The 14,318-nt window shown below is 36.1% G+C and overlaps 1 protein-coding gene across 5 annotated transcripts in view; it reads right to left on the bottom strand.

The window, feature by feature from the left end:
• The window catches only part of OTUD4 (OTU deubiquitinase 4), a 47,819-nt gene that overhangs the window by 19,762 nt on the left and 13,739 nt on the right, over positions 1–14,318 (bottom strand). For 4 of the 5 annotated variants that reach the window (XR_006817462.1, XM_045998148.1, XM_045998151.1 and 1 more), the window contains exons 4-13: positions 12,713–12,759; positions 11,955–12,027; positions 10,151–10,232; positions 8,376–8,508; positions 5,358–5,415; positions 4,807–4,924; positions 4,653–4,717; positions 2,147–2,244; positions 798–901; positions 500–686 (exon numbers count right to left, since the gene is read on the bottom strand). Coding sequence is in view for 4 of the 5 variants with exons in the window: in XM_045998148.1 (XP_045854104.1) it covers positions 500–686; positions 798–901; positions 2,147–2,244; positions 4,653–4,717; positions 4,807–4,924; positions 5,358–5,415; positions 8,376–8,508; positions 10,151–10,232; positions 11,955–12,027; positions 12,713–12,759 (965 nt within the window). In the remaining variant the exon portion in view is untranslated. The remainder of the gene's footprint in view (positions 1–499; positions 687–797; positions 902–2,146; positions 2,245–4,652; positions 4,718–4,806; positions 4,925–5,357; positions 5,416–8,375; positions 8,509–10,150; positions 10,233–11,954; positions 12,028–12,712; positions 12,760–14,318) is intronic. The other variant, XM_045998149.1, reaches the window with a different exon arrangement.

Genomic DNA, 14,318 nt, shown 5'->3' with positions numbered 1-14,318 from the left:
TTAGGGAAAAAATATAATCTACTGCACAGGAAAATTATGATCCTGAAGTTCATTTGTCTTTGGATATTCAAGTCAGATTGCTAATACGCATGATTACATTAACTTATACAACCTGTAGCCCCATTCAATACGAGGCACATGTCACAAACTTATCAGAACAAAGGCAATGGACCATTTTGGTTAAGTTCCTATATAATCACAAGCTACCAGAAATCTATTAAGTATAAGAATAGACTTGGCTAGGATAAGGTCTCTTAGATCATTTGAAAAAATTACTCAAAACTAAAAATGCCTTACCCTAAAAATTACTTTGATTTAATGAGAATTATGCATTTAATTATAAAAACCTAAAATCCTTACATGGTATTTTGTCAACAATACTTTTAATATTATACTACAGACAAATGAACAAAAAATTGCAACTATTTATATGCATATAACATGGCAGATAAAAGAAATGCCGCTCAATTTCTATTTCCTTTGCATTCAGAAAGGTTACCTTATGATCTGTGAGGGTGTCCTATTAAGATTTTTGTGCTCACTGGAGGGTTTCTGAGACTGTGACCCTGCAGAATGACTAGAGAATGCATGTTGTCTTACTCCCGAAGGATGCTGGAGTCGAGGAGGTAGTGCTGAGGGAGCTTTTATTGGCTTGCTTGGATTCTTTGGCCCTCTGTAATCCATGTCTGTGACAAGAAGCCAAAAAAATTCGTAACTTTCCTATTTAAAAACAAACAAACAAACCCAAGTACCAACATTCCTCCCCCAAAGAAAGATTAATTTGATATAATCCTAACCAGAGTGGAAATTTTGTCCAGAAGTGGAAGGTTTTCTCATCTTCTTCCCTGATACGGTGTTCCAGCTTTCAGAGGGAGGTGGTTTGAAGTTCTTCGAGGAGTGTCTTCAAGAGAAAAACATTTATAAAAACAAAGTATTCTTAGTAAGAGTATCTACTTAAGTATTCTGCATGAGTATTTTTTTTTTGCATGAGTATTTTTAACTTACAAAAGAATTTAGTTTTAGTTCTTAAAATACAAAGCATTTAGCAATCCAGATATAATTCTAATTGAGTCAGATGAAATAAATCAAAAGTATATTTTCTAACCTAAAAAAATGGAAGGCTAGGGGCGCCTGGGCGGCTCAGTGGATTAAGCCGCTGCCTTCGGCTCAGGTCATGATCTCAGCGTCCTGGGATCGAGCCCCGCATCGGGCTCTCTGCTCCGCAGGGAGCCTGCTTCCTCCTCTCTCTCTGCCTGCCTCTCTGTCTACTTGTGATCTCTCTATCAAATAAATAAATAAAATCTTAAAAAAAAAAAAAAAAATGGAAGGCTAAAAGGCCTTAAACACAATCTAAGCAAAAGATTGGATAAAAAAGGAATGACTTTAATTCTGTTAGATATGCTGATGGTACTACAGCTAAGGCGGGGAGGGAGGAGTCCATTTTATGTTAGAGAAATATATTAGCAGCTAAGTGTCTATTAAAATGATGTGTTGCCTGGCATTTGCTTTATTCAATTCCATACCCATTTTTTAAAAAGGAGGTTAGGGAGAACGGATTAGAAAAGACTGCCAAACATAGTTGCTGCAACAGGGTGATGCTTACAGTAGGGTTCAATGTACTATCTTTACATTTGCATATGTTTGGTATTTTCCCTAGTAAAGTTCAGGTGTGACTCACTACCCTTTTTTCTAACAAAGACAGCAGCAACTGAAACGAAAAGTGCTATAAAGACTGTGTAACAGCAAGTCAACCATAGTATTTTACTACCCCATATGACAAACATTTAGTGAAAATGAACTACATGCAATGTCGTACTAAGTGAAAGTCAGAAATGAATATGGTCCCTGTCCTCCAACGTTCTGCACTTTATAGTTACAAAAGAGTCAATTTCCCAAACTGCCTTTACAAAGAATGGCACATTTTAAACTGTAATCAACAAAACAAGTTTTTAAAATACATTAACACACAAAACACAAAATCTGAACTCAAACTGCTCTTTCAAGAGATCTAAATGAATTCATTTTCTACACAAAGGCAATACCTTTGATTAATTTACAAATACATAGGGCCCTTTAGAAATCCTCATGATTACAACAGGCTAAATGGAACAGACAGTAAATGCCTCAGTTGAAGAGCAGTACATACTTCTTTCCAAGTTCTTCGACCAAAACTGGTCCATTCTCCGAGTGAATCCCTGGAAAGTCTGCATTAGAAAATTTTCCATTGTGATCCAACCTAACCTGCTGAACAATTCCAGAAAGAAAAGTCAGTCACCTGCTTCCTTTGCATTAATGATCACCTTTTAAATTTTTATCTTATTTTTAATTAAAGAGAAAATTACTATATACTGTTAAAAACAAAATCAAACTCAACATGGTATACCATAAAACTTTTCTGACCTCCCAGACCTCTGTACCTCTAGCCTTTTTTTGTTCACATTTCCAAAATTTTATAAACCGTTTCTATAAGTAATTCATGGAGATGCAGGAGCACAATCTATCAAGCTCCAAAGAGAGGCAGCATGCCCCACTTCTGAACAAAGGGCACCAGCCTGCACATACTGGGAGTCTAGGCTCATCTTTTCTACTTACCAGCAATATGACCTTTGGCAAGTTACTTGTTTCATGCTTCAGTGTCCTCACAAGCAAAATGGAGCTAATAATAGTACCTACATCACAGGACTCATGGAGATGGAATAAGGAACATATGATATACAGAAAGGGTACTAACACATAGCAACCACTCTATAAATGAGAGCACCTCATATTATAATTACTATTACCTTCTCACTTTCTCAATTTTCAAAATGAGTAACTGTGACCTCTTTTTTCCCTAAAACTAGATCCATGACGTGTTCTCTAATACACAATTCATAATACCCACCAGCAAACTGTGATAAGAGTAAGCCTTTAGGTTTCTTCCTAGAGTCAAACAGTAATCCATGAACAGGGTACCTGCTGATCACTGCACTATGAGCCCAAGGTACGCAGCACTGCTTCAAGTTAACTTCCTATTTCTAGATCTAGTCCTGAGGCTAAGGTTTCATTCTTCATTACTCACAAAAGGCTAGTGAGCTTTCCCGCCTTCAACAGTTTAGCAATAAAACAGTTCTTTCTTTAATCTGTGTCAAAAGTTTAAACTACATGTTAAATGCTTGAGTAAAATCACCTTTGAGTCACAGCAGTTTCTGTAATAGAATATCAATTAAATTTTACCCAAGTGAGATTATCTAGTAGGTACAGAAACAAAATACTTTTAAAAGGAAAAAATTAAAACAAATATCTGCTTTACCATCTACTTTATCAAGAGCATCTACTTTACCAAAAGCACTGCAACTTCAAAGGAAACATACTTGATTTAAAATAACGAGCAAGTTTTAGTGATGCAGCATAAGATAAGCAATCTTCTCTGTTAAGGGGGAGTTGGGTGGGGGGGGGTGCCTAATAAGCCTGAGAGTCACTTCTGTTTTTTTCCAAGTTTTCCAAATCACTGTAACAAAAGATTCCACAATTCTGTTCTGTGATTACAGCACATTTCTGACAATTCCATAAGGAAGAACATAAATAAATTATATCCTCTTCTTCCTTTCCTTTCGAAACCTCAGAATCAAAACACTTTTAAAAGTTCTTGAGATAGGCTATCATTGATGCTAATATAATCCTTGTCAATCAGATACTTTTCACAAACTACTTCACCACACAGGAAATGAGTGTTACCACAAGTCAAGCAAAAATGTTTGACAATGACTATTTCAAAGCAATTTTTAAAAGGAAACACTTCTCAATGAAAACCATTTTTTGTGAAAACTATCTCCAAATAAAATTTTTATGTACATAGGTTATTTCTGTTTTGGAAATAGAGGACTATTTTTCCAGGGGGAAAAAAAACAAAAACAAAAACAGGAAACCTTAAAAATTATCCAGTTTCTCCAGCTTTGGTGCATCGACACTAGACTGGACAAATCTTTGTTAGGGGTAAGAGGGGGTGTCCTATGCACTGCAGCATGTTTAGCAGTAATCCTGACCTCTACCCAGTGAATGTCAATAGCACCTCCCCGCCTGTGCTGTGACAACAAAAGTTGTCTGCACACACTGACAAATAGGGAGTGAGGATTGCAAAATCACTCCAAGTTGAGAACCGATCTAACCCAACTTTCCCCTTTAACAACCAGCTACTTAAATCCAGAGCAATAGTTTACTCAAAATGAATGGCAAAACTCCCTTCATTACTATTCACTCTTTCTCAATCCAACAGAAAACCATTATGTACCCATCAAAATCTTCTAGGATGACTTTCATAAAACAAACTGGCCTATAATGTCAAGTCTGAATCAATTTCAGCAATCTGCCAACTGTAATGAAAATATCTAAAAATCTACTATGTTACTGTTACTTCTTTCAAACAAGTTTTTCAAAGACTGACATTGTACTTAAAGATCACAGGATGGGATGCCATGGCTTTTATATACATACAATTTTGATAATGTACTCTAATGGATCAAAAAGCTAAACTTTTACAACTATTAAAATGCCTATGTAATAAAATATATTCTGAAATCTCAAATTAACAACACATTCAAACTTGAACTGTCTTAATTCCTATTACAATAAAGATTAAGTAAAATTTTTTCTTCCTCTATATAATCACTTACTTGACATTTATCTCCAACTTCATACTGTAAGCCAGCAGCAATGGAATAATCACGTTTCTGTTGAGCTGTAAACAGTATGAGTATAAATATCAAGTTGACTTAATTATTTTCAACTGTCACAAAGCAATTTTATGGAAAATACAGATTAACTTACCTTGCTTAGACTTCAGCCAGATTTCATATTCCACATTTCTATAGACTGCTGGATTGAGTGACTTAAGAACCTTTCTAGACAAAGGAAGGCTAGGAGAGTTCCCATTGTTTTTCGGGTTCTAAACAAACAAAGTCAGGAAGTCCAATCAACACAGAACAGAAATGCTTTTAAAACATTTTTGTTTGAGATACGTATAAGAGTAAAATCAAATGAAAAAGAAAACTTTAAAAATTAGGAAGTCAACAAAAATTTTCTCAGAGTCAGATGATCCCGACTCCATTAAATATGTACAAGTAAAGGGATGCCTCTGCCTTTGGCTCAGGTCATGATCTCAGGGTCCTGGGATCGAGTCCCCCATCTGGCTCTCTGCTCAGCAGGGGGCCTGCTCCCCGCTCCCCGCCTGCCTCTCTGCCTACTTGTGATCTCTCTCCCTGTCAAATAAATAAAATCTTAAAAAAAAAAAAGAAAAGAAAATGTACAAGTAAAAATTAAGACTAAATTAATGAGCTTTCTTAAGTGGAAGAACTAATTAAAACCATTAAAAAAAATACCTGATCACTTGACAAAGCTTTAACTCCATTCACATCATTAGCAGTGGTAGTTTTACTCCTACAAAAGAAATATAACCATAATTAAAAGTATAAAAATGTGTTTATGCAATTAACTTATCTTAACCTCACATAAAAATCTCCAGTCATAATTATATTTCAAAAAGTCAAAGCTATATTCCAGTGGAGTTGATACAAGCTTTAGTATAAGGATGTATTTATACAAATGCATGCACACACACACATACACATGTGTATGCATATTAAGATATAGATCAAAAACTTTATCAGTAGTTCTTTACGTAAGTCTCTATCATCAAAAAAACAAACGAAAAGAACTATGAAATTTGGGTGGATGGAAAAACTGAATTTATAAAACATTTAATGTAAAAATTTTCTTTCGGTATATTGATGAGGCTCCATTAAACAAAATATTCCACAACAAATGAGAGCAGACACAAACTAAGTTATCAGTATGTTAAATGATGATAAGTACTATCTACAGGGTAGGGTGGCGTCCCGGTAGCAGAAGTGACAGCCCTGAGACATAGGCTTGAAATAACAAATAAGTGAGATGAGGAAAGGACTTGCTAAGATGCATTTTTGAATAAAGAATTACAGGTGATGAGACAGCGAATCATATGGATATTCAGTATTCCAGGCAGAGAGAACAGCAAGTGGAAAGACCCTGGGGTGACCAAGAGATTGGAAACGCAGGACATAGTGATGGCAGGACGAACAAAAGAGACGAAACTGTAGTCTTCTGTCCTACAGTTCCTCCTTAATTAATCAATCTCAGTCTTCAGGACAATCTCCAAATCTGAGCCCTTAAATGTGGCAATGTTTAAGAGACTGCAACCACAGTCTAGACTAAAAAATCACCCATACTTCCCACTATTTCAGGACTGACCAATATGAAAGTGAAAAGAATCCAGGCACAAGAGAGGAGTGACATCCTCCTTATTACCCAAACTATGCCTAACTATCATACCATAATTATGCAGCATTCTTCCCTAACTAAAGCCTTAGCCTCCTTAGGCCAGACATGATACAAGTGAAGAGAAATGTTATTAATGCAACAAAAAGTTAATTTAAAAAAGGCTTCAGGGACCTCTGGGTGGCTCAGTCAGTTAAGCATCTGCCTTAGGCTCAGGTCATGATTCCAGGGTCCTGGGATCGAGCCCCACAACAGGCTCCCTCCCTGCTTGGCAGGGAGCCTGTTTTTCCCTCTGCCTACTGCTCCCCCTGCTTGTGTGCACGCTCTCTCCCCCTTCCCTCTCTCTCTGACAAATAAGACCTTTAAAAAAATAAGTAAATTAAAATAAATTTAAGAATAAAAAAAATTTTAAAGGCTTCCATGTTGGGAAGCCTGGGTGGTGCAGGCAGTGGGGCAACTCTTGGGCTCCAGGTGTTCTCAGGGTCAAGAGATCAAGACCCTTGTCAAGCTCTGTGCTCAGCAGGGAGTCTGCTTGAGATTCCTCTCCCTCTGCCCTTTCTACTCGTGCACACCTCTGCATGTGCTGTGGGTGCATGCTCTCTCGCTCTCAAGTAAATCAATCTTTGGAGGAAAAAAATGGCTTCCATGTTCCAAAGGCCACACATTAGCAGTTTAGAAAGACTGGACTTTACAATGAACACACCTTTCCTAATAAGCTTCTCCAGCTTACTAGCCTTAACTTCATACGTATTTCATCAGTCAACTGCTATTCCAGACCCAACTGTTGCTAAAATGATGAGCAGGGAGCAAAGGGCATGTGCTCAAGTCCCTCCACACCATAATAGGTAATAACCTATAACAAGCTAATCACTCGCTCTCTCAACTTCCTCTAAGCTCAAAGGCACATTCTAATCAGATGGGAGCCTAGATTAAATGATGGAGCAGAACTTCTATCCCTTTAAAGTTACTCTATCCTAGAATTAAGTGTGCAATAGCAGACCCAGATTCTAACCTGACTCATCTCTCTCTTACAAAGTAATGGTAGTCAATCATTTTTTCAGTGAGGATCAGAAAAATGTAACTCAACAAATGCCTGGTATTTCTGATAAAAGGAGATATATTCAATAAAGAATTAGATATCCTAAGGTTTAATGTCATTTATTTCTCTAGTTTCACTATGGAACACCAAGTAGGCTTTCATACTCTCACACACTAGGAATAATATAATATTACCCTGACTAGGAATGGAATTGGGTAGAGCTCTTATAAAACAGAGAGTAAAGGTTATAACATTGTTAATTAGAACTAAAAAATGTCAGACGCCATACCTAGAAACTAGGCTATACACATTATACAATATTTCTTTTAATTCTTACAAATTTCCCTCCAAGGAAATACTAATATATCCTAATTTTATATAGAATTGGGGCACACTAGTGAACTTAAGTAAGTTGCCCCAAGTCTAGTTACTTTAGCAGGAAGCTGGGATTGAAACCAGATTTGGCTGTCCACGGCCCCAAGCTCTTAACCACTATCGTACATATCCTGTGTGGAAAAGGCCTCCGAGACTCTAAGTTAAAAAGTGTTTATTCACAATCCTAAACAGAGACATTACCCAGAGCTGTTCTCATACTTGTACCCCAATTTGGAATTAGTATTATATAAAAAGAAAAAGGAAGGCATTATCTGAGTAAGGAAACAATGAAACAAAGTTGCAGAAATAAAATGGTCATTTTTTCATCATTGGATATGTAAACAAATGACAGGTTAACCTTAAAATTTTACAATACACACACACATATAGGCAGAACTAAGTCTATTATACTAAGTACATATACTTGTAGATTATACAAGAAAGAGCCTATCAACCAAAAGCATCAACTTTCAAAAACAGTCCCGTAATAAAAATTAGGTAAAATCAGAGGCAGGAAAAAAGAATCTTGTACTGCAGATTGCTGTATTTTAGGTACATAATGAGGTATATAATACCTCAATATGTGAGGCATCTCCATGACTCACATTCCTTATTGAACTATTTCTTTATAGGGCACTATAAAGATTTTAGGACTTAAATTTATTCTTACTTGCAACTGTCATCCTCTGAATCTGATATTTCACTGTTGTTTTCATCAGCTACTTCAGAAGTGTCTAGTCCCACCAATATTTTACTAACATCAGTTTTAAATACCTTCTCATACAGCAATTCATAAAGGAGAGCTGCAATTAATAAGAGAAATGTTATGCAACATTAACTAATGTTATGTTTTAACACAAAATTGACAATGTCTATTGCCCAGGTTTCTAAAATCCTAACTAGGGCACCTGTAACACCTTCTGCTCAGTAATACAATTTAGTCGAAAAGTTACCTAGATAGAAAGCCAACTAGAATTTCTGTCTCTGTAATTAATTTGAAATCATTACATAAGCTACTGCCATTTTTAAAACACAAAAAGGTACCACAACCGTGAAACAAGTATGATAACAGTAAAGGCTAAACATGCATACAATTACTGCATTCCAAGCACTGTGCAAACCCTTTACATATGTTCATAGTTCATTCCACGCACAGCAAAGTATTATTATTCTAACAGTACAGATGAGGAAACTTGAGAATTAAAAAGGTCACATAATCTACCCAACATTAAGAGATGTGGAAAGAAAACATTAAGAAACTTTAAGATTCCTAGAAGAGGACAGCTTTTCATAAGGGACTCCAAAAACAACTGTTGTAAAATGTATTCTGAGCAGCCACTGAAAGAAAGAAGCATATTTAATCAACTTTTTTGCTTAAAAAAAAAAAAACAAAACAAAACCAAAAAACCTCTAGAAAACACAAAAATATAGATTACCAAATACTCAAAAACACATTACAGATGGCATTTAGGACTCTGATTTAATTATACTGCAGCAATCTTTTTGAAACTAAAAATTCATCAACAACAGGTACCCACCCTATAAATGAGTCCCCAAAGAGACCACCTTCTCACAGATCACCTTTCTGCCACCCCTGATAACATCTAAAACATAGGCATGAGAGAAGTATGGGTAAGGAAGGTTCCATGAGCTATCCTTCCCAAAGCTGAAATGTCTAGATTTTAACCAGCTAGAAGAGGAGGACACAGACTAGGATACAGACAGCTACACTTTTTTATTTTAAAACAGATCCATCTATTTTATAAAACTGCATTACCCATATCTTTACTGGTCACCACTAGCTTAAGAACAAAGGAAAAAGCTGTTACAGTGTTACAGCACTGATGCTCTGTTTGAACGATGTGCCCTTCATCAGACAGATGATAAAGGAGAGTAAGGTAGAAAGGAACTACTAAAGTGGTAATTCTCAACTGGGGAAGGAGAGAGGATTTTATCCTTCTAAAAAACACCTGGCAAAATTTGGACAGCTTCTTACTTGTTGCAATGAAAAAAAGAGAGCTCTCCACATGGTACATGCCAGGGACATTATACTTAAGGTTTCATAATGCACAGAACAGCTCCAAAGAATTATCTGGCCCAAAATGGCAGTAGTGTCAAGGTTAAGAAGCCCTGTTCTAGTGTCAAAACAATCAAATGCTTGATTTGCTCCTTTAGATTTTCAAGCTCTACACCAACAACTTTAAAAACACATACAAATCCTTATTATCGAAATGAATTATTGCAGAAAATAACTGTATTTATGAGTCAATGGAGCTGACTAGCTCCATTTTTTCCTAGTCAAACAAGTTCTCACTATAGTATTAATACTTCTGCTAACCCAAGATTCTTTGCATATCTTCGTATGCAACAAAACAGACTTGTTTGCATTAGGACTGTATAGCTTAGGAATGTAACTTCCTACACAAACACGATGGTGATACTCACACTGACACATTGCAGAGTTCTCTTTATACTTTATGGGATAGACAATATCATAATGATTTCCATTTGAAAAACACAGTAATACCTGAAAGGGAAAAATTAAAGACACCTTTCAGTCCTTCACTTATGACACACAGCAACTTTTACCTCCAATTTCTCTGAATTACTAATAAATAGAAAGGGATTATTTTAGGGGCACCTGGGTGGCTCAGTCAGTTAAGCATCTGCCTTTGGCTCAGGTCATTATCTCAAGGCCCTGGGATCCAACCCTGCATTGGACTCCCTGCTCAGTGGGAGTCTGCTTCTCCCTCTTCCTCTCCCCACCCTGGCTCATACTCTCTCTCCCTTGCTCTCTCCCCGTTCCTCTCTCTCTCCCCCACCCCTCTCTCTTTCTCTCTTGCACATACTCTCACAAATAAGATTTTTTAAAAAATGATTATTTTAGGGGTGCCTGGTGACTCGGTTAAGTGCCCAACTCTTGATTTCAGCCCAGATCTTGATCTCAGAGTGGTGAGTTCAAGCCCCACACTGGGCTCCACCATGCTAAGCATGGAGCTTACTTTAAAAAAAAAAAAAAAAAAAAAAAGATTATTTTAGAGCAAACTAAGGCTTCAATGTGGTCAATTATGGTATATCCAATGCTGAAATGTCTTTAAATCAAAAAGTTCTCAGTGATCCGGGGAAATGCTTATGGGATCACAAAAAATATACAATATACCTGAAAACAACAGAATTTCCACTACTGAAAAAAAAAAAGACAGTTAAAAGACTGTAAAATACTAAATACTCCAAAACCTTATGAAGATGCTGACCTCTAAGAGGCACAATCAAAAGTAAATTTTTTTTCTGCTGTTTTAGTTTTAAGTACTTTCTAAATAGTCAATTGCTTATGCAAATGAAAAGACACACTGATTTTGTTTGGATTATGTTGTATTCCAAAACTTATATTAGATAGGCCAAATCCAGAGCCAAGCACCTTTAGGAACTCCAAAGTCCTTTTTATAAGGTAGTATTTCACTCAATTCCCCTCCCTCTTACCACCATTAGCATGATGACAAAACATTTCAACTTGGCCTGGATGATTCCAAAGCAGCTAATTAAAACAAAGTTCTCGGGGCGCCTGGGTGGCTCAGTGGGTTAAAGCCTCTGCCTTCGACTCAGGTCATGATCCCAGGGCCCTGCGATCGAGCCACACATCTTGAGCCCCACACTGGGCTCTCTGCTCAGCAGGAAGCCTGCTTCCCTTCCTGTCTGCCTGTCTCTCTGCCTACCTGTGATCTCTGCCTGTCAAATAAATAAATAAAATCTTAAAAAAAAAAAAAGTTCTCTTATAACAATGAACCAACTGAAGGTTGTTTTTTTTTTCCTTCTAGTCTTTACATAATTTTTCAGTTGTTTCCAGTTTGGGACTAGATAATAACATCTCAGCCAGTAAATTATCTTTATAAAGAGAAATATATCACTACTACCCAAGTATTTTTGGATGCAATGGCAGAACCTACTTTCACAAGTAATTTTACTTAATGTTTATAGTGATGCAAAATGGTCTAGTTAATCATATACACTAGTATCTGAGGTTTTTTCCTCTAGTGTAATGTTCTGATAGCGTTCAACACTGTGATTTGTGGGGAAAAAAAACAAATACAAAATATGACTCAATAACGATTAACAGGAAGTTTAAAAAAATTATCATAACCTTCATACAAAAATATTTCAAAAGGTCACCTTAAAACTATAGCTTAGAAGGTCAAGGTGGCAAGTGGTTCTTTTACTGAAATCCTTCAGAAACACTTAGAAAAATTCTTACCTTCTCCGGAAAATTATTTTCAGTTACTTGTGAAGGAGAAACATTTGGTTCCCGATAAATTATAAAATCTTTCCTGAAAGTAAAATTGAGCAATTACTTCTGGGAAAATGTATTTCATGACTTAACCATTATTCGTTCGTTCATTCATTAAGAGCCTAATACGTGCCGTGCAATGTCCCAGGCGTGGAGAGAGCAATAAACAAAGACAGCAATACAATAACTTAATTGTAAAACACCTGGATCAAAGTACCTTTTTAAAAAGTAGAACTCCAAATATAATTTGCATATATGTTAACTTCAGATATAATTCTAAAAGGAAACTTCAAAATTACAGAAATTGTGAAGATGAAATTTTATACAGACATTTCAAGAAGAAAAAATAAAGCAGTCATCTGTTCTTCTCCCAGACAAAAGTAATTAAATACTAACATGATGTTTTGCCTCTGTTCTAGTGGCCATCTGAAGCTACCATCCCTGAGAAAGTAGGAAATCATTCCTCTATCAAGTTGATGAGTGATATTGTTTACAGGCCTGGAAAAATGTCTGTACTGCTTCCCAAAGATATTTTGAGAATTACAATTTCTAAACACTGACATATTTAACATCCAAATCTAATTGATGCAATTAAAAAAATCTTAGAAAAGATGCTTCACAATTAAGGCATAAAACTGCTTTGCTATTTTAACAATTTTAGTATAATGGAATATATACTAATTTCCCACTCACTTTTTGTTTCCTAATGTTACTATAGTGTTTACCTGTACATAAGGGAAAGGGCACTTATTTCCACTTGTCCAACCCATTCCTGTATTAAAGAAAAAAAGTTGGCACTTGAGTTTTCATACTTCATAATACATATACCTCTATACAATACCTTAACACATACCTTTATGACTATACCTCATGAGCTAGAAAAAGCTCATTAATATTAGTGTATTATGTGTTATATGTGTATAATTACACATACATATTTTATTTATGTATAATATCTATATTATAATTATGTATATTGTTTATATTTTATATTATACATAATGTAATATATTAGTATTATTAAAACATTTATATAAAACAGACACTACATATATAACTAAAAATCGAGAGGCGTCTGGGTGGCTCAGTGGGTCAAAGCCTCTGCCTTCGGCTCAGAATGCATCGGGCTCTTCGCTCAGCGGGGAGCCTGCTTCCTCCTCTCTCTCTCTCTGCCTGCCTCTCTGCCTACTTGTGATCTGTTAAAAAAATAAAATCTTAAAAAAAACAACAACTAAAAATCGACTTAAAAAAACAGCCCAAGTCTCTGTTGTATAAAAACCTTAGTAACAGGGTGAAATGATAGTTCCTATTGCTATGGTAAGACCACGGAGTGGTATCTCTAAGTGGAGAACCTGCTGAAGGCAAGGACTCTGATCTCTAACCAAGAACCCAGGACATAGCTTGGAACATGTACATGCCCAGAAAATGAGATGTGAATAGGAGAATGCAGGTATCAGAAAAGATAAAAAAGGAGTAGGACTCTTATTTTCAGGGTGACTGAAAGTACAAAGAGATCACTGTCCTAGCAATCTTTCTGAAATGAGATAGAAATTCAAAGGAGTCACTTTATATTTTTAAGCCTATTAGAGGAAATGGCCAGTATATATCAAAATTTAATATACATACATACTCTTTCACTTGGCAATTCAAATTCTGTAAACCTATCCTAAACAAGTATTTCATATGTCCACCACACAAGTGTGCACAAATAAGGATGTTCACTGTAGCTATCTATAATAGTTTAAAGAAAAATTTTTTTAAAGAAAGTCTGGATATTCCACTAATAGGAAAGGAGTAATCAAATACTTTATGGTTCATCCACACCATGTATGGAACACCACACAATCATCTAAAGAATGAGGTATACCTATATGAACTGACTTGGAAAGATCAGACTATCAAGTCTAAGAAGTCAGTCATGGGGCGCCTGGGTGGCTCAAGTCACTTAAGCATCCAGCTCTACCTTGGCTCAGGTCATGATCTCAGTATCATGAGACCAGCCCCGGGTCAGGCTCCATGTTCAGTGTGGAGCTTGCTTGAGATTCTCTCTCCCTCTCCCTCTGCTCCTCTCCCTGCTCATTCACACAGGCATGCTGTTTTACTTGCTCTCTAAAATGAATTAATTAAATCTTAAAAAAAAAAAAAAAACCTTATTGGGTAAAAGAAACAAAAAGTTATGTTCAGTATACGTATGTGCAGGTGTATGAGGACTAGAAGGATACATCCTAAACTGACAGTGGAGACAAGGAATTCAAGATCAGGGAAAATGAAGGATTTTCGCTCTTTTTCTTTTTTTAAAGACTTTATTTATTTAATTGACACAGAGAGAGA

This window comes from Meles meles, chromosome 2 (genome assembly GCF_922984935.1).
Source record: "Meles meles chromosome 2, mMelMel3.1 paternal haplotype, whole genome shotgun sequence".
Taxonomy (NCBI): Eukaryota; Metazoa; Chordata; class Mammalia; order Carnivora; family Mustelidae; genus Meles; species Meles meles.
This window is presented reverse-complemented; position numbering and strand designations above follow the sequence as displayed.